This window comes from Trichoderma harzianum, assembly GCF_003025095.1.
Source record: "Trichoderma harzianum CBS 226.95 unplaced genomic scaffold M431scaffold_9, whole genome shotgun sequence".
NCBI lineage: Eukaryota > Fungi > Ascomycota > Sordariomycetes > Hypocreales > Hypocreaceae > Trichoderma > Trichoderma harzianum.
The window spans coordinates 790,056-811,268 of record NW_020209257.1 but is presented as its reverse complement, the minus strand read 5'-3'; the positions used below and the strand labels follow the sequence as shown (position 1 = coordinate 811,268).

The following is a 21,213-nucleotide window of genomic DNA, read 5'->3' as shown; positions in this document are numbered from 1 at the left end:
TCATGTTCGCATGACGAACTCTTCTCATGTATGCCCACGTGAAAACGCCGCTCCGTGCAATATATGCCCCCATTTTTTGTTATGCCATATAAAAATGCGCCGCCTATAAAAAAAAACCAAGTCGAAAAAAAGCAGGAAAAGGAGAAGATTCCAGCACCGTCGTCACGAAATTCGCAAGAGTGAAGAAAGTAGAGGCCAGCTGTTGTTGGTCGGAGCATTCATAAAAAAAAAAAAAAGTTGAATGTGGATCCAGTGTCGCAAAAGGTAAAATCGAGATGAAGAGAGTGTTGTGAATGGAATGGTAGCGGTGTATGGGCTCATACCCGGATGCTTCGTCGCCGAGTCAAGAAGCCCTGGCGAATTCGTTTTGTCGGTGACAGGGGGGATGCCGCATCGCTAACCGGCGATAGCGTTGTGGCTGAGTAGCTGCTGGCCCTCCTGGAGGCCATCACGTCCTGGTAAATCGAGGGCGGTATTGATGTCGCGTTCCGGGGAGTGCTGTGGTTCTCCTCCTTGTCCTCACCAACCTGCTCCATGGGCAGCGTCTGTATTGACAGAGCCTCTCGAGACAGGGACGCCGACTGGTTCAGGTTAGGCCTGCTACGCTTCCTGACCAGGCTAAGCGTCCTCTTGAACATTTGCGCCGTCTTGCGGAGCTGGGGTTCAGGCTCTTCGGGCTCCGACTTTGTCGCAAACGGATCAATGTTGAGGAACGAGGGCGAGCCCCCCTCGAAGCTGATGGGAGACATGATGCTGCTTGACCGGGGAGGGTGTTGTGAAAACCCCTTGGCCGACGACGTAGAGCTAGTAGATGCCTTTCGGTGCTTCAGGATGGGCTCGGTCGACGTCCTTGTAAGCTCGTTCGCGGCGCAGCTTGTTGATGAGCTTGGCGATATTGATCTTCGGGAGAGCTGAACGATGCAGGCCTTTCCAGAGAAGACCACTGAAACCTTGCGGGCAATGTCCTGGCACGTTGATGTCTGCTCGGGTGTCTCTTGCGCCTGCTCGCTGTCGGAGCTGTAGTCGCAGTCGGAGAAGTCGTCGGCTGAAGAAGAAACATCCTCTTCGGATGAAAGGTAGAGAAGATGAGGGGCGGCGGGAGTGAGGACGGGTCGGTGTCCTGAAAGCTTCTGAGGCATGGTGGCCAGCAGCCTTGAGGCCCTCAGGGCGCTTCTGGGAGGTAGAGCGGGTGCCTTGGGCAGCACGGCCTCTGTCTTTGTGATTGTTGAAGACATGTTGGTGTCGAACTGGGTCATGTCGATGTCGATGTCGATGTCGATGTCGATGTCGATGTCGATGTCGGTTGGTTGTGGTGCAAGCAAGCCCTCGCAAAGCTTGGGAGCTTGGGAGGAAGCTTGATGTATATGTGAATCTCTTTGTGTGGTCCTGCCCCTCTAGAGTATGGATGCCTGGGACGAATTCGACTGCCTATCAATGGCTCCTTGAAAAGTTCCACCAACTTGGGCAATAGTCGTAACGTGTGACGCGGCAATATATCGAATAGGGCGGATCCAAGACCAATAAGGCGGGCGAAGTCGAGAAGGAGGAAGAAGAAGAATGACAAAGGGAGAGACTCTGGTTGGGATTCTTGTAAGGCGTCAAACGAGCCAAGATATGGAAGTGGAAGAGCAAGGTATGGAAGATATGAAGATATGGAACAAGGGAAAGGGCGGTGGAGGGAGGAATGTAGCTGAAGCTGTTCCCGTCTCGTTCACGCGCAGAGAAGGGAAAAAAGAAAAGAAACTTGACTTGAATGGTCTTGGAAGAGAATCTTGACTCTCTCTCCACGCGCCGGGAAGGGGGCACACACAGATACAAGTATGTGAGGCAGGCATGGGCATGTTCCACCGTCTGGCATGCTGCTACCCGCGCACTGTGTACTTGCCACGAACGGCGAGCCCACTTCCCACCTTGGGGGCCCACTTGGTATCCTGGCAGGGGTATATGTGGATCCACCAGACATTGCCAGAAAGGGATTAGCCCACGTTATGACGGCACAGGCATTTGATGTCTGGTGCTGTGCAGAATTATTACCTGTCGTAGTGCTGGACCTGAACGTGTACAGAACTGAACAGGACCTGGCACAATTAACCAAAACATGTCACTGGCCCTGCAAGCAAGTCGTTTCACAGGCCTGCAACTGGCCGGCCGGTTGACGGAGCGAGCAGCTCTTTCTGTCCACCCCATTTCGCTATCCCAACTCGTCATATTTTCCAAGAATGTGACTGCTGCAGATAGATTGGAGTTTTGTACGGAGAGACAGTCCTGTGCCTCTGGGCGCTCCGTAAAAGTGTCGGGTTCTACGAAGCAATGCCACCTCCAGCTCCAGCCATGTGGCTTGACCTTGGAGATGGATTATTGTTCTTAAACTCATTGCAGCCACGGCGTCGACGTCCTTTTCGCTAATGGAGAAACCAGCATTTGTATTTCTCCTCGTACCTTCATGCGCCACTCTCTCCATGTTCTGTCTGACGCCTCTCTTGCTTCCCCAGCCACCACCTGCAGAATGCCATCATTCCAGTGCTTTCGTACGATTTATTGCATCCATCACATTCGACTAGATGACTTGGTGCAGTAGGTACTGTAAGAATCAGGACATGTGTGAGTGCGAGTGCCGCTTTAGCTCGAGATGGCGAGTGTGACGTCCCACCAGCTCTCCGCACGCAACACGTATCACCACTCGACATCAAGTGCCGAGTGCTACCCTTTGCTCCCATTGGCATTCAGGCACAGAGTATTAGCCAGTGGTGCCAAGTAGAGCAGAGTAAGCAGCGTAATCTGGAATCACGAGATATTCGATAAAAGGCCAATTATCAAAGACAAAAAAGATCACCACGAAACAACCCTTTAATTGCTACGGCACTTGAGGAGATCCCCTTGACGCCATTATAGCAGCCCCATTGACGGATGACATGACACCCGATGACTCGTCGCAGCCTCGCCGATCTCTTCTCTGTCGCAGCAGCCCGCCCTTGATATCGAATCCCCCTCCAAACTCCATCCTCACAGCACGGACACGTTCCACGTCCCAACCGTCATTCATTCAAACCCTCTCCATTCTCCACCATCCGGATCATTCCAGGGGCCATGACGCCAACCGCACCAAGCGTCGACGTGGAGGCCAGAGCCCGTCTTGATTGGGTGAACTGCCATTATCATTGGGAAGCAAACAAACCGCTGTCTTCCAACGCCATTACTCGTGGCTACTAACTGACAAACCTAGCCTGAACGAACATCCCGGGCGGATCGTCGTCTCGTCACGCGGGTGCTGCTAGTCAACGGCTGAGCACGCAGCTCCCTGTAGCTCGTCATTTTAACTGTTTCTGCTAGTAGCAGTGCAGTGACTAACAGCATGAAGATACGGCTACAGGCTCAGGGAGGATAATGTACAGTGCTTTACCGTACCGTAGCATCGAGACCGCAGATCGGTTTGAGCACTTTCTTGAATGAGATTGGATTGATTACATGCCGATACCAACTAATCTACTCATCTACAAGGCCCTTGATGAGAGTGCCGGCCGACGAAAGAAAGAAAAAAGCTCCATGCAGCTAATAAGCGACCTACGGCTGGTCTCGGCAGCGCGTGAATCACCAGAACTGTATCTAGCATCCAGCCTGGCTGCACCATGACGCCCAGCAAGAGCCAATCACATCGTCAACACGGCCCTTTTCTTCCTTGCTTCCCTCCTCCTCATGATGCCCTCTCGAAAGCCCTTTTCTCTCTCCTTTCGCCTTGTGCCATCCGAAATGCTTCAGCCGCACGCACAAGAAACGCTTGCCGCCACGTCAATTTAAATTACTTGTCCCCATGATGCGCCGTGTGGCACGGATTAAAACGCTGCACAGACGGCAACACCTGACGCAGGGCGAAAGGGATGCACGATGGCCAAGGCTTTCGGGACGTTTTTAATTGTTTCCAATATTTTATGTAGGTGGGCTTCGCACGGAGTTGGCCGTATGAGAATGTACATAGGATAAACACCCCTTTGGTTGTAGGTTAGATAGGGTGGTATTTTATTGCCTTGAGATAGGGTTGATGCAAGACATTACGCCAACATTCTGCAAAATCACTTGTACATACGGGATCAATCAATTCTTCTACCCTTTCCAAGGAACAGCAGCCCTTGGGTCTATGCGCAAATAATATCTAATCCAACCCTGATACCTACATGCCACACCCACAAACTATGCCCTCATCCATTCATTCATCCGCCTTCAACTCACGCCATGCATCGCGCCATTGGTTTTCATCCCAGCCTCTCCCTCCTCCCGCCATCCAGTCAAAACCGGCAGACGCAGTCCATTGAATCTGATCTAGAGTGGTTTTGGTGCCTCTGGTAGCGCCGACGTCCACACCCACTCGTCTCTCGACTTGCATCGTTGCCGCCCAATCACCTGCGAATCAACGCACCGTGACGATACAGATGCCGATGGAGGCCTTTTCCCTGTTTCCTTTTGCCTCTTCTTTTTCATCGGTGATTCCCTACGCCAGGCCGACTCTGAGGCCTCTGCAGATAGGGCGATGGGTTAGCACATTTAAGTGAACCTAGGTGGTATCATTTCTCTTGCATGTACTCCGTATATAGCGGCACCGTTCAATGTCTTGCATAGGAAGTAAAAGAAAGAAGAAGAAAAAGAGAAAACGTATAACGGCGTTACTCCTCCCGCTTGTACGAACCGAGATCGTCTCTACCGAGCCCCTGATTTGCAGCATCGGAGTCACACCAGATTCTACAGCAACTTGGGCCGACCATCCCAAACTACCATTGAAGATACCACCACCAAAGGCTCTTCGTAGCACCAATGTAAATGCGACACACAGGAGGGGCACAGACAACAGCTCGGCTCCTTTGATTGGAAATCCGCCACAAGACACAGCGACACTCTTCCATCACACTCAAACCTCACTCATCCTCCCATCCATCTACTTGATACCCTTCTTCTTGGGTAGGATGGCCGCCTTGGACCTCGTATCTGCTTCACTGCATGTCTCAACCAGAACGCCACCAAAACCACTAATCCAGCAGCAACTCTTCGCCTTGACTGGCCCAAGCCGATAAGGCTGGAACACTGACTGGACTAGTGCCGCAAAACTTGGGCATCTGACAGAACGCACCAAAACCTTCGCGACGCACAGCGCTTCATCTTGAAGATCCGTCCGCTCGAGATCCGGTCCCCATTCGTTGGCGATAACCTAGAATTCGGAGGTCTGGGCTTCCGTCAATCTGGTTCATGTATCTTTGGACAGTGAAGCCATACTGTATCCCAGCCCTCTGGTAAGAAGACAAAAAGCACCCGCCACCGAGTGTGCTTAGCCCATCCTACAGCTGGAAGCTCGCGCGAGTGACCTGCGTAAGGCCTGACGGAATGCTGACTCCGTATCGATCCCGATGCTGCACACACTCAAAGTTCTGTCATAGGTACGGAGTAATGGCCCTCGAAATAGCAACATTGCTTATAGGGTAGATACTAGTGACCCCAGCCATGGCGTCATGGGCTCCCGCCGGCTGACAACGTGAACTGCATGCGCCACACCTGGTCCCCAAAACCCTTCTCCGCGGGCCCTCCTTAGTGGCTTGAGCTTCGTTTTGCGGACAGACTACCAGCCACAGAAAGACCCATACCTAAAGCGGACTAACCCCATCTTTTTCTCTTTTAAACAATAAGAATGAAGCCAGAAATAGAAGCCTGAACCCTTATTCCGGTACCCTTCTTTTGCGCGTGGCGTGAAGCTCAGCGGGCTGTGCAAGCTCCTATTATTCCGAAAAGTGCACTTCCGTACCTCTCGTAGAAGCATTCTCGCAAAATACCAAGCTTGTAGATGAGGGCTGGCTGGCATCCTTCGGAAACAGCACCACCCGTTCGCCCTTATCTCTGAGCTTCTGAAACACAAGACCAGAGAAAATTGCCCAACGCAAAACCAGACATTAGGTGCCTGTCACGTTGACCCAAACCCGGGGGGGCCGTTTCAACACCGGGCCACGAGCGTTTCAATCCGTGCGGCGGGCCCCCGTCCTAACGACCCCCCCGGGCGACACGTTTTTGTTTGACGATTGTTTCTTAATTGGTGACGGACAGCTAAACGCCAAGACGAAACATGGCCTGATACACGGGCGTGGTCACAAAAAATGGATACTAACATGATAAGAAAAAAAAAAAAAAAACCAAAGAGTTCATCACCAACGTGTTGAATTTGTTTTTGCTCTGTTGGGTTTGTCTTGGCGGGATTGGGGACGTAAACTGTGTACATGCATAGTGTCGAATTCAGGATATTTTGATACACGAGCTTACACTTGTTAGTTTTGTGCATCTTAGACTAAACGGCCGTGCATTTTTGCCACTGGTTGTTGATCGTAATCGTTGATCCATCTAAGGTGGCTTGTATCTATGTACTGCACAGTATCGAGGTTATCGTCAAGCATAGCGGCCATTTTCATCATCTTCTCTAAACAACCGAGCTCTATTCAACAGTTCCACCTCACAAACGGCTCGTTTCGTCCCAAGTCAATGAGGCCAGATAATAATCTACTATTCCTCGATTCCATACAGTATCACAGCCCAGCCGTCCCAAAAAGTGACTTGACGAACAAAGGCCCATGTCAAAGCTGCGTCTAGAACGCTCCCAATCCCCAGAAGCCAATCGTTAGCTTCTGGCGTCTTTATCGGGGCGAACAAGATAATAAATTAACAATGATGTATTTTTGATGCCTCTCTCCACTTCGCCTTCTTGCAGAATGCCATTCTGGCTCCGTCCAGTTGGTCCAGCCGGAGTGATTACCACATGGCGGTGCAGTAAGCTTATAATACAGTACTATGTAATCATATGAACTGCTGTGAGTCAGCCAGATTTATTTTCCCACCACGAGGCATCTATTCCAGAGCCGTAAAGAGAGCCGCATCATCTGATCACGACAAGAGCTCACACTGATAGAGAGACACAAGGCTATAAAAAAGCGCGGATGACGCCTCTCCCGCGAGGCCGGACAGCTGCAACTGACACGAGAGCAGGCCAAAGAGGTCAATTTGTATAGAACTATCGTCGAAGATGACGGGAAATTATGAACCAAACTGATTAATGTCCCTGAATGCAATCCCAGATCCCCCAGTTTTTTGGTCTTTCTATATTACACTGGACACTAAGGTTAGAAGTAAATGGAGAAAAAAAAAAGAGCCTTTTTGCTATCATCAATCATTATGCCTCTGATTTGCCTCATGACCTGGCTCCCTTGCACCGGGGCGGCAAATCGCCAATAAAAGAAAAGAGAAAAAAGGAAAAGGAACAGAACCTGAAATCACTGCCAAAGAGGTGGCGGCCGGCGTAGAGAATCTCCACCGCTGCTGGAGGGTCGCCAAGCGTCCGACATGGCCGAACCCCTGCGGCCGTACTCGTCCTGACCCGGCGGCGGAGGCAGAGGCAAGAAGAGTCCCGTACCGTCTCCGACCATGATGCTGCGTCGGACCTCGCCTCGGTTCCACCCCTCTCCGGCCACGTCTGCCGCCAATCCGTAGCTGCTGACTGGACGTCGCAGCGGCTGGCCTGTCGTGGTTAATGTGTCAACTTTGCTAAAGTTCCATTTACCGTACTCGTCAGTCTTGGTATACACCTCAAGGGTGTGGGCTGGTGAGGGAGCAGTGGCTCGCATGTGCGCCGCAAATGGGTTGTTGGAGCTGAACCGGTGTGCTGCTGGCGCCCCAGGCACGCCCAGCTGTCGAGGAGACTGAACCTGAGACCTGGGAGAGGTTGGTGAGCCGGGCGAGTTTGCAAACGGGTTCCCAAATGTCTTGGAAGTAGGCGTAGTTGGCATGCCTGGATAAGGTACGTGGGAGCTGCGAGTAGAGCCGTGAGATGGGTTTCGCATGTGGCCTCCCGCCGCAAAGCTAGCATTGGGAGGAGGCAGCCCCTGAAGCTGCTCCGGGAAGGACTCATCGTGGACAAAGAGTTTACGCAGCCTAGGCATACCTCCTGCGAGCACGGATGAGGCGAGGTAAGCGTACCAACTGGCCTTCATGCTTGCGTACACTTCCTTATCTGATTCGGTAGAAATCTCAAAGCGCAGGGTCTCAAGGCTTTGAGACGCAAGAAATCCGATGCCCGCGTGCTGTGGAAAGCCTTCAATTACCTTGTGCTTCATGGCCAGCGTCTTAAGACATGGCGCCATCGTCAAGATCTCTTGAAGTCTTTGCGGGTGGACGCCAGTGTGTACGAGTGTCAGGACCCTGAGTCCGCGCTGTGTTTCTGGCCAAGCAAGGTACTCGATGAGGCCGGCAGCCGTCACTCGAGGAGTTTTCTCCATGATGAACTCCTCCAACGAGGGCATGATAGGCCCCGATGCGGCCATCAGCACTTCATCAGATATACTTTCTGTTTCGGTCATCTTGAGGGCCCGGAGGTTTGCCAACGAGTTCAACACCGCCCTCATAGTCATGGTGTCGACACTGATGCCGTTCAGCTCCAGAACCTCAAGTCGAGGCCACACCTGGCCCGTAGCCAGCGCTGCCAAGCTCTTCTCTGAGCCTGCATTGTACGTCATCTTTCGAATGTTGGGACATCTGGCTTGCACCTCGAACCGTAGCGTCGAGCTGCTCGACTCATCCGAGAACATGCCCTCAGGCAGATCAACATACTTGAGGCTGGGGAGGACTGCAATGGTCTGAGCCAACTCTACCTGGCAGTACTCGCGCACCTGGTAGGGCGTCTTCAGAAACTCGACCCTCTTGCCAATACGAGTCGGGTCCTCGCGGACCGTACGCCGGAACAGCCTGAGTCTTGCTTGAGCTGGATCCTCAGGAATGGCGTTGCGGTCAAATCTCGTCTGCTTGCGCCTCTCCGCCAACCAAGCCTCAAGCTTGCAGTAGTGGACCTGGTCGATCCGAACGCTGTGATACCTAAAGGAGGAAAATTTCAGTTAGGAAACATGCATGAACGGCTCAGTGGTGGGCAATACTCACAATAGCTTGATGGCGGTATCGTGCCAGATTCGGTTCACCTGCGAACAGTGGGCCAGGTCACGCAGGTCACACAACATGCAACCTTCGCTGCTGCCACTATCCTCGCAGGCATCATACGTCTCATCACCGGAGTGAGGACAGACGAAGAGGAAGATACGCTCGAGAACTTTTGGTGGGAGAACGGCGACGAGCTGGCTCGATCTCACACTCGGCGGGAAGTAAGGCTGGCGGCTGATAGCAACAGGGCGACGCAATGCCTCTGGAGGGCTGGACAGCTCGTTCTTCTTCTTGTCCTTTTTCCGGCTAAAGAGGAACCTCATGGTGATGGCGGTGATGGGATGGCTGTTACAAACGGAGCTGGGCTAATCTGAACCAGTTGAGACTTAAGAGGTAAACGTTGCGGCGATGCTCAAGGCGAAGGAGTCGAGAGAAACGCGTAGCGAGGGACCGAAGAAAAAAAAGGAGTGAAAGGTGTCGCAGAAACAGAAACAGAACCAGGAAATGGCAAGAGTCCAGGAAAAGAAAATATAAGCAAAAAGCTGACGCCGAAAATGTCTAGGGGAGCGTGACGAGAAGCGACGCCAAGGACCAATGCTGTTGAATCAAGCTTGTCTCGCGCATCCCTTGCTGCAAGCCCCGCGAACAATCAACGAGGCTGAAATTGGGGGGTCCCTCCACAGCCAGCGAGAGTCAGTGGCTGCGGCGGTGCGAGGATTGCGATGTCTCTTGCAAACAATGCAAATGCAAACGAGGGGCGTCGTTCGTTAAAAGGTATGAAGTATGCCGCCCCTTATGGTTATAGTTATGGCTGGACTGGACTGGGGGGCAAAGCACTACTGTAGGTAGTTGATGCTGAAGTTGAGGAAGTGAAGAGAGGAAGGATGAAGAAGTTGAGGGGAGGGAGATGGAGGGAGATGAGGACAGGATTCAGCTGGACATGTCGTGTATTTTGGTCTGCACGCCACAGCGGCTCTCGTGCAAAAGTTCAGCAGCACAGAGCGGAGCTGCCACCTCAAGCTCGTACCTAAGCCACCAGGTCCCCGGGCCAGTTGACCCTTGCGTTCCTTGTCTGGGTGAGCTGTAGCGCGGTAATGAGAGGGACGAGAACTGACGAGCAACTGACAAGCCTCTGAAGGGGGGAACACGCTCGGGGGGCCGTTTTAGTGGGTGGCGCGAGGGGCTGTAATTTTCATTGTCATCTTCCTCTTGCAGGGTCCAATCGATATGTAATGACCAATTCCTGCTTGCATTTCCAGTCAATTCAATGGCAATCGCACAAGCCCCCCTGCATCGCAACAAGCTTCAAGGTTATGTTTACATGTACCGTCTAGGTGTTCATTAGCCTCTGCCAACCATTGAGCTTTTATACCTTGCAATTGCCCTAAATAAACACGGTTCAGTCAGCCTTATCAATATGTTCACATGTGATGCATTGCTATCCATGCCCGCTTCACAATTCAACATTGGATGGATCCAATGTATTAAGATGTACAGCACTCATCGCAAATGGCATCTCGACACGTGCTTGAGCTGACAAACAACTGGATCCAACACCACGTCAACGTAATATTCAGACACCGAAACTACAGCAAAACCTGTACCCTCCCGTACCGTCCATCTATGGAGCAGCAAACCAGGTGAATCAAGTATACATACAAGCAAGTATAGTACAGCATAAGACAGAATAGGATTAAAAACCAGTATGACCTCCTTGGCCAGTGACACTGCCGCACAAGTGTACGATGCAGCTCCGTATGCCCGGGGCGTTGTCTCGTAACAATAACTGCCCGCCTTGCCCTGCGCCTACCAGAACATTTTCCTCCGTCCCGCCCCGAATTAGCCCATATAGCCGTCATCAGCCTCCTGTCATCATAATCGCAAAAAGACATGTCATCATCGCAGAGGAAGCGATTCATATTTTGGTTCATTTGCCGGGACAAATGGCCTCATGTCCAAAAAACAGAGATTAAAAATTGTAATTGGCCTTGTAGGAACTGGCCCTTTGGATTCGTAATATGTATAAAAAAGAATGCTCGTCACCCATTGGGCGTCGGAGCTTTTTAGTCATTGACATGTCAATCAGACATCCCACGGCATCGCGCGTAGGCAGCTTAAGCCTTGCGGGATCGGGCGGTGGCACCGTTGGTCTTGGCACCAGTGGTGGTTCCATTGGACTTGGTGCCCATGGTAGCAGCCATGTGGACGGGGTCGGGCAGAGGAGCCTGGCTCATGCGGCGAAGGGACTTGCGAGTAGTGGAACCCTTACCGCCCTTCTTGTAGGTGGCGAAGTAGAAGGAGATGAAGAGAACCAAGTATGAGCTGAGGATACCGATGCCGGCAAAGGCAGCAAACTCCTCACCGGCACACTTGCCAGCATTGGGCATCCAGTCGAAGTAGGTGGAGGTGAAGTAGGTGTAAGAGGCAAAGTAGACGAAGCCTGTGCGCCCAACGAGTCAGTAAGGAGCCAACAAAAGGGAGCCAACGAGGCACATCATAATATCACTTACCCAGGTCGATGATGAATTGGATGATCTGGAGACGAGTAACCCACTCCTTCCACCAGATTCGGACGCCACGTGCGCTCTGGAAGTAGTACCAGTACATGACAACGTGCACAGTCAGGTTGAGGACAATGGGGACCCAAGAGACGGAAGTCAGACCAATCAGCTGAGTGTAGCAGAGAAGAGCGGTGGCACCGTGGTGGTAGCAGTGGAGGAAGGTCAATGGCTTCTTCTTGAGGAAGAGGAAGACGGTATCGAGCAGCTCAAGGTACTTGGTGAGGTAGTTGAGCTAATCGTCACATGTTAGCCTTTGGCCATACCGCCACACATCGCCTGCTGAGAGAATTTACTTACGTAGTAGAGAACGACCATGGGCTGAGTCCAGCCACCGTCGTGGTCGCAGATGGCGAAGAAGATACCCTTGCGGACAACAGTGGGCAGGATCTGCTCAATGAAGAGAGCCAGGAGACCGGCGCTGATGGCGGTCAAGTAGAGGTTGTGGATGAGGAAGAGAGCCTTGAGCTTGAAGGGCTCGCGGTTGCGCATCAGCTCTCGACCGCCAAAGATGACGAAGTAGTAGATGACAATGAAGATGGAAGTCGACTTGAGCGTAGACATGGGAGTCTCGAAAGGCACAAACTTGAAGTCATTGGCCGAGAAGCCAGCGACGGCCGTGAAGAGCTTATCAAAGAGAGGCCATAGATGGACGCCGAAAGGGCGATCGAGCGTCGGGAGCGGTAACTGCTCGTAAAACGTGGCGGGAGTCGAAGCCATGGTGGGCAGAGTTGCACAAGCGAAATCTTGCGAGTTGTTGTAATTCTATAAAGAATAAAAAGAAGAATCGAAGAAAAGACTTCTCTCGATTGGACACGCGACGCGACGGAGCGAAACGAAACCTTGTCCCCAAGAAGCGCCCAAACAGACTGCAATTGCAATCTCTAGAGTGATCGAGGCAAAAACGATTGCACAACGAAGGAGTGACGAGAAAAGGAGGGGTAAGAAGCGTTCGACTTCCAACTCCGAGAAGAAAAGACAACTCTCACGACGGCCGGGGGGGATGGAGGAGAAGAAAAAGGACGGAGGCACGGAGGAGGGCCGAAAGAAATACTTAGCCCAACGCCAACGTACTTACGCACATGCGCAGTCTTACGGCAGAATCTAAAGGTGGCCTCGACACTAGCACCAGCATAGTTAAGCCGCCTCATCCCCTTTTCCAGAGAGTGGAAATTTGGCTTCTGCAGGCGGTGACGCCAAGTCTAACCTCTGCCACATGTGATTGGGCATCGGCGCCGGTCGAGAGCCAATCCGAGGTCTGGCAAAGTTTCTCTCATTCTCGCGGCCACGTGACCTCGGCCCAGGCGAATGCGAGATGTGGTATTTCGAGGCACAGATCTGGCAATTTCGGGGCTGCGCGGACGCCGTGCGAATGCGATTTGATGTAATTTGAACATACGAGTAGTAGTTAAATCATATGAGACGAGACCGATCCCGAATGCACGGCGGCAGCTGAATAGAGTAGTAACACTATAAGGCAGATGACAGCCACCATCCACTGGAACCTTGATGGGAGCTGGCCTCGTGCTCTACTTTTGTCAACATCTTCTCTCGGGGCCAACACATAGGCTTCCTAAGCGTACGCCATCAAGAAGCCGCCTTGTCATGATACCCGTCGAAACCAACAACTTGAATATCACGGAATTGATTAGCACTTTGCAATTGACTACAATGTAAAAGCTCCAACACAAGCAAACGCAACCCTCCGCAGATTCGCAAAACCGGAGGCCGATGCAATCGGAGTGCCAGGATCCCCGACACCCGGAACTGAGGATGGATTGTGTCGCTAAAATCCCTTCCGATCGAACCACGGGTAGACAAGCTGCCACCGCTAGTGCACCGAGTCAAGCCTGTATGAGACAGTATATAATCACAGCGTCTTGCATGAACTTCAATGATGGTGTTTCAACACGCTGAATGCATGCATGCCAGTATCAAAATGGCATTCCGGCCAGCCGCACCCCCATACGGAGGTTCGGTATCAGCAGCTTTCAGCTGGACAAATAGAAACTGGCCAAATTGAAAGCCTATCGTAATTGAGGCCGTACGCGCTCGTCTCAAACGCACTGTCCCACACGCGCAAATCTCGCCCAAATACAGCCCCGCCAAATTCCCAATTCGCACTGTCGCGTCCCGCTTGGCCGGGTAAATCAGGCAATGTCGTAGCTTAGTCATCCGCCGTCCTCAGGCGATTCTTTGCTCCAAAACACCTCTTGTCAATCCTAGCACCGCCCAAAGGCTCACCACAACACCAAACTCAATCTCTCCCCCCTCCCCTCAAAAGGCCCTCTTTTGCGCTTCTCGAGCTTCTCCTACGAATCATGCAGTCCGCCGCCCTCCTCCGCGCCGCCGCCCGCGGCTCCTCCATGGTCCGCGCCGCCGCCGTCCGTCCCGCACCTTTCGCTGTTCGCTCGGCCGTTGCCGCTCGCCCTTTCAGCGTCTCTGCTTCCCGACGAGCCGAGCACGCTGAGGAGACCTTCGAAGAGTTCACTGCCAGGTGAGGCTCTAATTTTTTCCTTTATGGATGCACGGCAGGGTTGGAATTGAGTGGTGGAATTGTCGCTGTTGGAGGGAAATACCGAAAGAGAGGGAGAAAAAAATATCGACAAGTGGGCGGGCGGCCAACCGAGAAACTTTTGCGGCTTGCCAATGAGAGCGCTGGCGATTCCAATCAACGACCTGCCGTGCATGCCATCGCCGACCGGACGTGTTCAATGGCTGACTGCGCTGTGAAAAATTACAGATTCGAGAAGGAGTTTGATGCTGTGCAGGACGTCTTCGAGCTCCAGGTAACGCTTCTGCGGTTCCCTAGTATCGTATGATGTGCTAAGGTCATATTTTAGCGCAACCTCAACAACGCCTTCGCCTACGATCTCGTCCCCTCGCCCTCTGTCGTCGCCGCTGCCCTCAAGGCTGCCCGGAGAGTCAACGACTTTGCTACTGCCGTCCGCATTTTCGAAGGTACGCCAAAATGCTGCTCCTCTTTGTCGTCTTAATTGAGTCACCAGCCAAGCCGGGCGTCTGTCTCCACCCCGGGGGAGGCGCCACGCTATATATCAAACACTTGTCAATGCTACACATTACATGTTCTTCTATACCATGCAGTACTCACGTATTACATGCATCATCACCGTCGAGACCAGCATGCTGACGCGCATACCGATACACAGGCATCAAGGCCAAGGTCGAGAACAAGAACCAGTACCAGCAGTACCTGGACGAGCTGAAGCCTCTGCGAGAGGAGCTGGGTGTCTCACTGAAGGAGGACCTTTACCCCGAGGAGAAATAAGCTCACTGCCCACGAGGAGAAAAAGTCTGTTCCGAGTCTTGTACATGGTATTGTGTTGGGAGGGAAGAGGATAGCGACGGTGCTAGACGGTTGATGGGAAGGGGGCCTCCCAAACCAATGTCTGATAAGTTTGAAGAAGCATATAGTGTATACTGCTCCCTACTGTTGTTGCGGCGCCTAGCTGCTTCAACGGAATTTTTTAAAAAAAGAAATTCACAGATTCCCTTGGCTGCGTCATATCATCATCATACTATTAAAAAATCACAGTTGATATTCCTGACAAAACTTCCTTAATCAAATAGCATGTGCTATTCCGTCTGCATGAACAATTCCAGTGTGATATTGCCGTGAGCGACCTTCCTTTATGCCTTTTATATAATTATGTATCCATCTTGATCCCTGTAAGGAGACAAATTGCCTCGAACCAATTCCCTGTTGAAACAAAAAGAAAGAAAGATACCACTCCAAGTAGGGAAATAAAACAGAAAAAGAAAGAAAAAGGGGAGGGAACACTACTCCCACTCTCAAAATAAGTATCAAAATAAACGACGTGTAAGTGAGACGAGCGTTCGTCCCCTACTCAGTCTCAGTGTGAACTCCCCCCTTCTGCCCAAGGAAATAGTGTGTCAAGTATAAAAGAAGCCCCTATCTCAAATGGTCGTATCTGCTGTTTCTTGGCTGCTGCCCGTAGAGCTGCATCCCTTCAATACCAGCTCCCAGAGCCGGGCTGGCCCCCCTACTACCTGGGCCCCCCATTGTTCGAGTAAGCGGGCTTAGCATGCCCATGCGTGGACTCCGTGGTACACTAGACTGTCGGGTCTCTCGCCGTCCGTTCTTGAGCTGTCGAAGCTCATCATTGGCAAGCTCTAGCTCCCTCTCCCTCTGTTGGATCTGTTGCTTGAGCTCGGCAACCTGTGCAATGTATGTGTTTATAGTATCTCGCTCCTGGATCTCATGGATCTTGACCGAGTTTTCGGAAGCCTTCTTGGCAAGTTCCTCGTTTTGGCTTGTTAGCTGGTTGTTTTCTGTTTGTAGCCTAGACGCAACCGAGGAAGCTTCCTGATACTGAGTCCGAATGTAGTCTGCCTCATTCTGGGCATTCTCCAGCCGCTTCTCAAGAACAGAAACTTTGGACTGGGTATCGTGTAGAAGCTTCTCGGTTTTTACCAAAGGTGTATTTTGTGGATCGGAAGCATTTGGGTCTTCTGTCAGCCGCGCCACAGCAGCTTCCAGCTCCGTAATGATTTTCTTTGCTTTCTCAGCTTCCTTCTCCGATTGGGCCGCAGCAGATTGCATGGCTTTCTCCATTTTCTGCCTTTCGGCTTCAAATTGAGTACGGTCTTGCAGCGCAGCACGCTTGGCCTCGTATACTCTGTGCGTTGTTCTCTCGTACTCCTTGACCCGTTTCTCGAGGCGTGAAATCACATCTTGATATTCCGCGCCGCGATCAGCAGCTTCTAGGCGACGCTCGTACTCGGCAAACTATACACCATTAGCCAGACATCCACACAAATGACAGTGGTAATGGAAGCGTACCATTTCAGCCATTTTCTGTAATGATGCAAGAGGAACTTCGATCCGTATTGGTGGTCGAGAAGACTCCCCTATTGCGGTGGTATACTGAGCCAGCATAGCTTTCACTTCGTCGGATACTGGAGCCTGGCCTGTTCCAATCGCTGCCATCGCCTCACTTGTAGAAAGCACCCGTGGTCTCTTAGTCTCAAAAACATCCGATTCGTTCTATGAGTCCATCATATAGTATTAGCAAGTCACGCTGACAACGCGGTTTCCACCACCTTTTGAGATTTACTTACATGTTTGCGTTTGCGACCGCTTTCTTGCTCATGATGGGGAAATGTCGGCATCTGTGACCGCGATTGGGAGTGTTCATACACGTCAAGAATATAATCTGGGACAGGAATCGCATCCCATAGAGGCGTGTCTTGACCGCTTTCGAGGTATTCTATGAAGAAGGCGGCAATCTCATGTGGCTCTTGGTAGCCGCGTTCGGGACTGGCCACCAGCTCCCGGGCGCCCGCGATTGCAGATACCAGGACGCTCTTTCGTTCCATCAGAGTCAAACCGTCTGATATTTGAAGATCAATATGCTCAATTGAATGAGTTGTAACCAGAACCAAAATAAGCTGCCGTCTGTTGTTGTCGGGGCTTCTTAGCCCTTGTGCAATGGACGAGTTTCTAAAAGAATGGTCGTATCCAATCACGACATCGAACTCCCGAGCATCGATATCATCAGTCGGAAGTGCAAGAACCAGTTTAGAACTGGATGGATCGCCGGATGAGAGATCCGATTCACCAATAGCATCGCAACTGAATGGCATCTTCAGAGCTTCTGCCAAATGACAAAGGAGCCGGAGGAGGTCTGGAGAGCGAGCGATTATCAAGATGTTTGAGTGATGCTTTATAATGCCGCTCAAAAGCTCAAAGAGGAAATTGAACTTGGGATTGGCATCACAGCAATACTTGGCTAGGTCTGCTGGAGGTAAAGTTTCGAGGTCGCTTCCCACCACATCTTCGGGATAATCACATATATTCAACAAAATGTTGAATAACTCGTCAATCTGGTTGACCAGGAGCTGATCTGGCTCCGAGTAGTCCACCCCGCTAAAAGACTTGTTAAACTCCACCATCGAAGGCCTAAATTCGCCTATGGTGTCTTTGTACCTTTGACGCAAGCTTGCTTGGAAAGGGAGTGTCACAATATGTTCTACCGCTGCTGAAGGGGGGAAAGACGCCGATGATTCGGCGGGACTATGCTCGTGTTGAACCTGCTCCGAATGAGCAGTATCCGTTGAAGGTCCTTGCACCATAGTCTCATCCGGGCTGATAAAAGACACCAGAGGGATATCTTTGTATGCTGGCTCTGGTTGTCGACTGATGTCAGCAAGGGAGACTGTAGATTGTTGTGCTAGGATAAACTCTGGGGCAGCCACAGGTGGTGGCTCCAGCTCCGCTCCGACAAAAGCTGAACTATATATGTCTGCCACTTCTGCGGCGACGGGCTCCTGTGGGGTTGAGACCTGTGGCCCAAATGTCGAGGTCGTTGTGTCCCTCTCATCTCCCGTACTTTGGGTTGCTGCTGCGACTACCGCATTTCCGGCTTGTTCTTTCTCTTTGTTGCCGGGCGTTTTAGCGCCGTGAGGCAAATCTGCCGAGTGCACAGGTAGCTCAGTGTACGTATTGGATACGCCTTTCTCTAACGGTGCATGGTGCTCAACGGGTTCTTCAGCTAAAGTCTGGTGGAGTGGTATCTGCTGGGACGTAGAAATAGCCTCGCTGTTAAAGGCGTCCATGTGGAAGAGGTCCAACATTTGTGCGCGAACCCTCTCCTCGGTTCGCCTCTCCTTGGCTTGCTCTGGAGTCTCGTCTTCCATCTTTTGGCCTTTATATGGATTAAGTGGGGTTTTTGGGTTCGCTGGTGAGCCTGAGATGCCTCCAGGATGGCCTATATAGCGTGCCGGGGCTGATTGCTGTGGCAGGAGATCGGCAGCCTCTCGGGGACGAGGCGAGGCGGGGATATGAGTGTGATCCTTCTGGCCGTTGATACGACGGCGATTTGAGCCAGACTGGGCTGGACTTTCTTGAGATTTACTCTCTGTAAGTTGTTGTGTCGGTGCCTCGAAATCGCGAGAAACTATCTGAGCAGCTTGAGAAACCCCTTGGTCCGACGCAGATAGAGTGCCAGAGCTGTAAGAAAAGGCAATCTCCGCAGTGGGATGAGCAGGTGATTCGAAGATTCGACTAGGTATAGAACTCTCTGGGTTCTCTAATACGGTCGCAAAATATGGTTGACTAAGAAACCGGGGGCTTGCTTCTGGTTGTGTATGTATAGATCTGGCGGACCCTGATGATGCTAGAGGCTGCCGATCACGGGAATCGGGCGTATTGTGTGATAACGACTCAGACAGAACTGGGCTGCCGGCTCCTGGAACCTCTCTTAACTGATCGGGCTGGCGAGAAGGAATGTCTGAACTGACAGTCGCATGTGACTCTTGAATGCGGTCCTCGGATGCCGTATCAGTGGAATTACGATTAGACAGAGAGGAGTCGTGTCGCTCTTCGGTTTCCTTATCAGGTTCCTGTGATATCGGTTTTGAAGGTGCCTCGAAAGAGTCCGGAATGATGTGAGAACTAGATTCAGGTACGATGTCTTGAAGTTGGGACTTAATCAATCGGTTGGAAGATGGTGGCAATTCGGCTGGAATATGCTGCTGGGTCCAAGATCGATCTGTAATCTCCTGCGAATCTGGAACAGTTCCTTGGCTGTTCCGCGCAATGGCGACGCGGCTGTCTTCGTTTTCAAGTTCGGCCAGCGACTGCGTAGACTTGCCGCTTGATTGCGACCCGAGGACACTCAAGTAATCAGCCGGGTTGAGATTCGAGTTCTTGGGAATCTCTACCACCACCAGAGAAGTAGCTCGCGAACGATGTTCTGAGAGATCTACGTCAGGCAGCTCTGGGAGTTCGGAGGGCGTAGAGATTGAAGGCGACGATACGAGAGATGCTAGAGGCTCGTCATATAGAGATCCGCAGGTGTCACTCCTGGGGGCTTTACGGGGCCGAATAGGGGATGAGGTGGAAGATGATGAAATCAAGGAGGCTGAGCGTCGCCGCTTCTTTGAGCCGGCCTTGTTGATGTGCCGCTGATGAGCAGGCCGGGGCGGTTGGCTGTTGTCGCTCTCTTGATCTGATGCGGGCTCTGGTTGCGCTTCTGGCTCCTGTTCGCTTGACTGTTCTGGCTGCTGGCGATCTTGCAGCTGTTGCTCCGGGTCTAGCTCCGGGTCCGGCCCTGGTTCCGGCTCAAAGTGGTGTTCAAGCTGTTGCTCAAGCTGCTGTTCAAGCTGATAGTCCTCTCCGCGACGCCGAGCCTTGACCTTTTCCCATTCCACTCTGGCAATACTTGTAACCTCAGAGCTCTGCGGCACATGAAAGTTAGTAAAAAGTTCTGCATCCGCACAGCGCATGTAAGTGGAGAGCATCGTGTTAGACAAACCCAAGTCGGATCATAGGGTTGCCCGGTGACGGTATTATCGTCCCAGTCAACCAGGTATTCGACGCGACCTTTTACGGTCCTCTCATCAAGAATACGCCTAATGGTGTACCAGCCTTCGTCTTGGGCGGCAGCGGGCCTTTTGCGAGATTTGGACTTCTTTGATGAGCCTTTACGTGCCTTCGGCATTGGCCTGAATGAGACGACACAGCGGATAGAGAATGTCTGCCTTTGAAGCTGGAGAGGGCGAAACAGCTTCTCGGCACTGAAGCTGCTTCTGTAAGCCGGGCGGCCTGGGCCAAACGTCTGGCGGGCACGGCGCTCGACGCTTGCAAAGGATGTAAGTCGAGCTCACGCAGCAATTGGAGAGGCGAGGCTGAGGTGCGCCAGCGGCCCACCAACGACGATTTGAGAAGGTCGGACAGGGCGATGCGACAGGAGTCTTTGCAAGGGAGCTGGTTGGCTAATCACGTGGAGGCGCCAACCTCTAAATTCCTGGTAGCGACGTGCGTTGGCGGGGCGAGACAAGGCGAAAGCTGCAAAGGCACACGCTGACAGGGGACAGTGTGAGACCGCTGAGGCTTGCTGTTGGTGATGCGAGGACGAGGCTGGATCTCGAATTCGTTCGTATCGTATCGCGACTGAACGAAATGGCACGGATGTAGTAGTTGGTAACACTTCTGTGGAAGATACGGATGATAATTTGCAGAGATAAGATAAAAATCAAGAAGTATTGCAGTTGAGCAGCTGGGCCTAGAACGTGTTGGCTGAAATCAAAGGCCAGAGAGTTAATATGGTGAAGGCTGAAGATGAAGGTTGAAAGGTTGAAGAAGAAAGAATCTCGCTTGAGCCTCAAGAGAACTTTCTTTGCCGTCACCCGGCCCCTCCCTTATGTACTCCAGGTAGTGCTAGCACAAACACTTTTTGGGTATTTGATAAGAGAGGGAAATGGTCGCGCACGTCTACATTAGTGCACAGAGCTGGACAAACAAAGGAAAAGTCATTTCCTGTTCACCTTTGGCCGGCATGCATGGCGGAGCACTGTGACCATGGATTCACTGACTACTTGCTGTGATTCTGATCTGAAAGTGAAACAGCTTGGAAGCACTACATCGTCTCATCTATCAATGGCGAAGACAAATAATTGCACTGAACATTCAACAACATCACTGACTATTGGTGCCTGGTAAAGTTGTCAAATGACCTTGATTCTTAATTTAGAGCAAAGATGGCAGACGAACGGTTACGTTAAGAGTTCTATTTCGAGCCACGTACTTGCAACAGGGAGATTTGATGCCATGGCTTGATGATGCCTCATGTCCATAGCTCTACAGGTGCCTAATGAGCGTCGTACGGCATATTAGGCATCCTCTCTATGACTGCTAGGTGGCATATTCCATGTCTCTGCCATC

At 51.8% G+C, this 21,213-nt stretch overlaps 6 protein-coding genes across 6 annotated transcripts; 2 read left to right on the top strand and 4 right to left on the bottom strand.

Moving 5' to 3' along the window:
* Positions 1-317: 317 nt before the first annotated feature.
* M431DRAFT_7276 (hypothetical protein) lies at positions 318-4,378 on the bottom strand (the record flags this gene model as incomplete). The annotated part of the gene is made up of 2 exons (XM_024922064.1): positions 318-1,354; positions 4,225-4,378. The coding sequence occupies 2 exons, from the start codon at positions 4,376-4,378 to the stop codon at positions 318-320; spliced, it is 1,191 nt and encodes a 396-aa protein (XP_024772448.1).
* Positions 4,379-4,488: 110 nt separating this feature from the next.
* Positions 4,489-5,537, top strand: M431DRAFT_471587 (hypothetical protein). Its single transcript, XM_024915436.1, has 2 exons — positions 4,489-5,420; positions 5,467-5,537. Exon 1 carries the CDS (start codon positions 4,599-4,601, stop codon positions 5,058-5,060), a length of 462 nt encoding a protein of 153 aa, XP_024772447.1. The 5' UTR covers positions 4,489-4,598; the 3' UTR covers positions 5,061-5,420; positions 5,467-5,537.
* A 1,755-nt stretch (positions 5,538-7,292) lies between these two features.
* Positions 7,293-9,269, bottom strand: M431DRAFT_497092 (hypothetical protein; the record flags this gene model as incomplete). The annotated part of the gene is made up of 2 exons (XM_024917558.1): positions 7,293-8,886; positions 8,950-9,269. 2 exons carry the CDS (start codon positions 9,267-9,269, stop codon positions 7,293-7,295), a joined length of 1,914 nt encoding a protein of 637 aa, XP_024772446.1.
* Positions 9,270-11,060: 1,791 nt separating this feature from the next.
* M431DRAFT_497091 (hypothetical protein) lies at positions 11,061-12,224 on the bottom strand (the record flags this gene model as incomplete). The annotated part of the gene is made up of 3 exons (XM_024917557.1): positions 11,061-11,386; positions 11,457-11,739; positions 11,805-12,224. 3 exons carry the CDS (start codon positions 12,222-12,224, stop codon positions 11,061-11,063), a joined length of 1,029 nt encoding a protein of 342 aa, XP_024772445.1.
* A 1,158-nt stretch (positions 12,225-13,382) lies between these two features.
* Positions 13,383-15,080, top strand: M431DRAFT_510045 (hypothetical protein). Its single transcript, XM_024919402.1, has 4 exons — positions 13,383-14,001; positions 14,248-14,293; positions 14,348-14,465; positions 14,675-15,080. The coding sequence occupies exons 1-4, from the start codon at positions 13,826-13,828 to the stop codon at positions 14,791-14,793; spliced, it is 459 nt and encodes a 152-aa protein (XP_024772444.1). The 5' UTR covers positions 13,383-13,825; the 3' UTR covers positions 14,794-15,080.
* Positions 15,081-15,210: 130 nt separating this feature from the next.
* M431DRAFT_532473 (hypothetical protein) lies at positions 15,211-20,239 on the bottom strand. Its single transcript, XM_024920862.1, has 4 exons — positions 19,805-20,239; positions 16,608-19,727; positions 16,330-16,533; positions 15,211-16,275 (listed from the first exon to the last, which is right to left on the bottom strand). Exons 1-4 carry the CDS (start codon positions 19,988-19,990, stop codon positions 15,439-15,441), a joined length of 4,347 nt encoding a protein of 1,448 aa, XP_024772443.1. The 5' UTR covers positions 19,991-20,239; the 3' UTR covers positions 15,211-15,438.
* Positions 20,240-21,213: the final 974 nt, after the last annotated feature.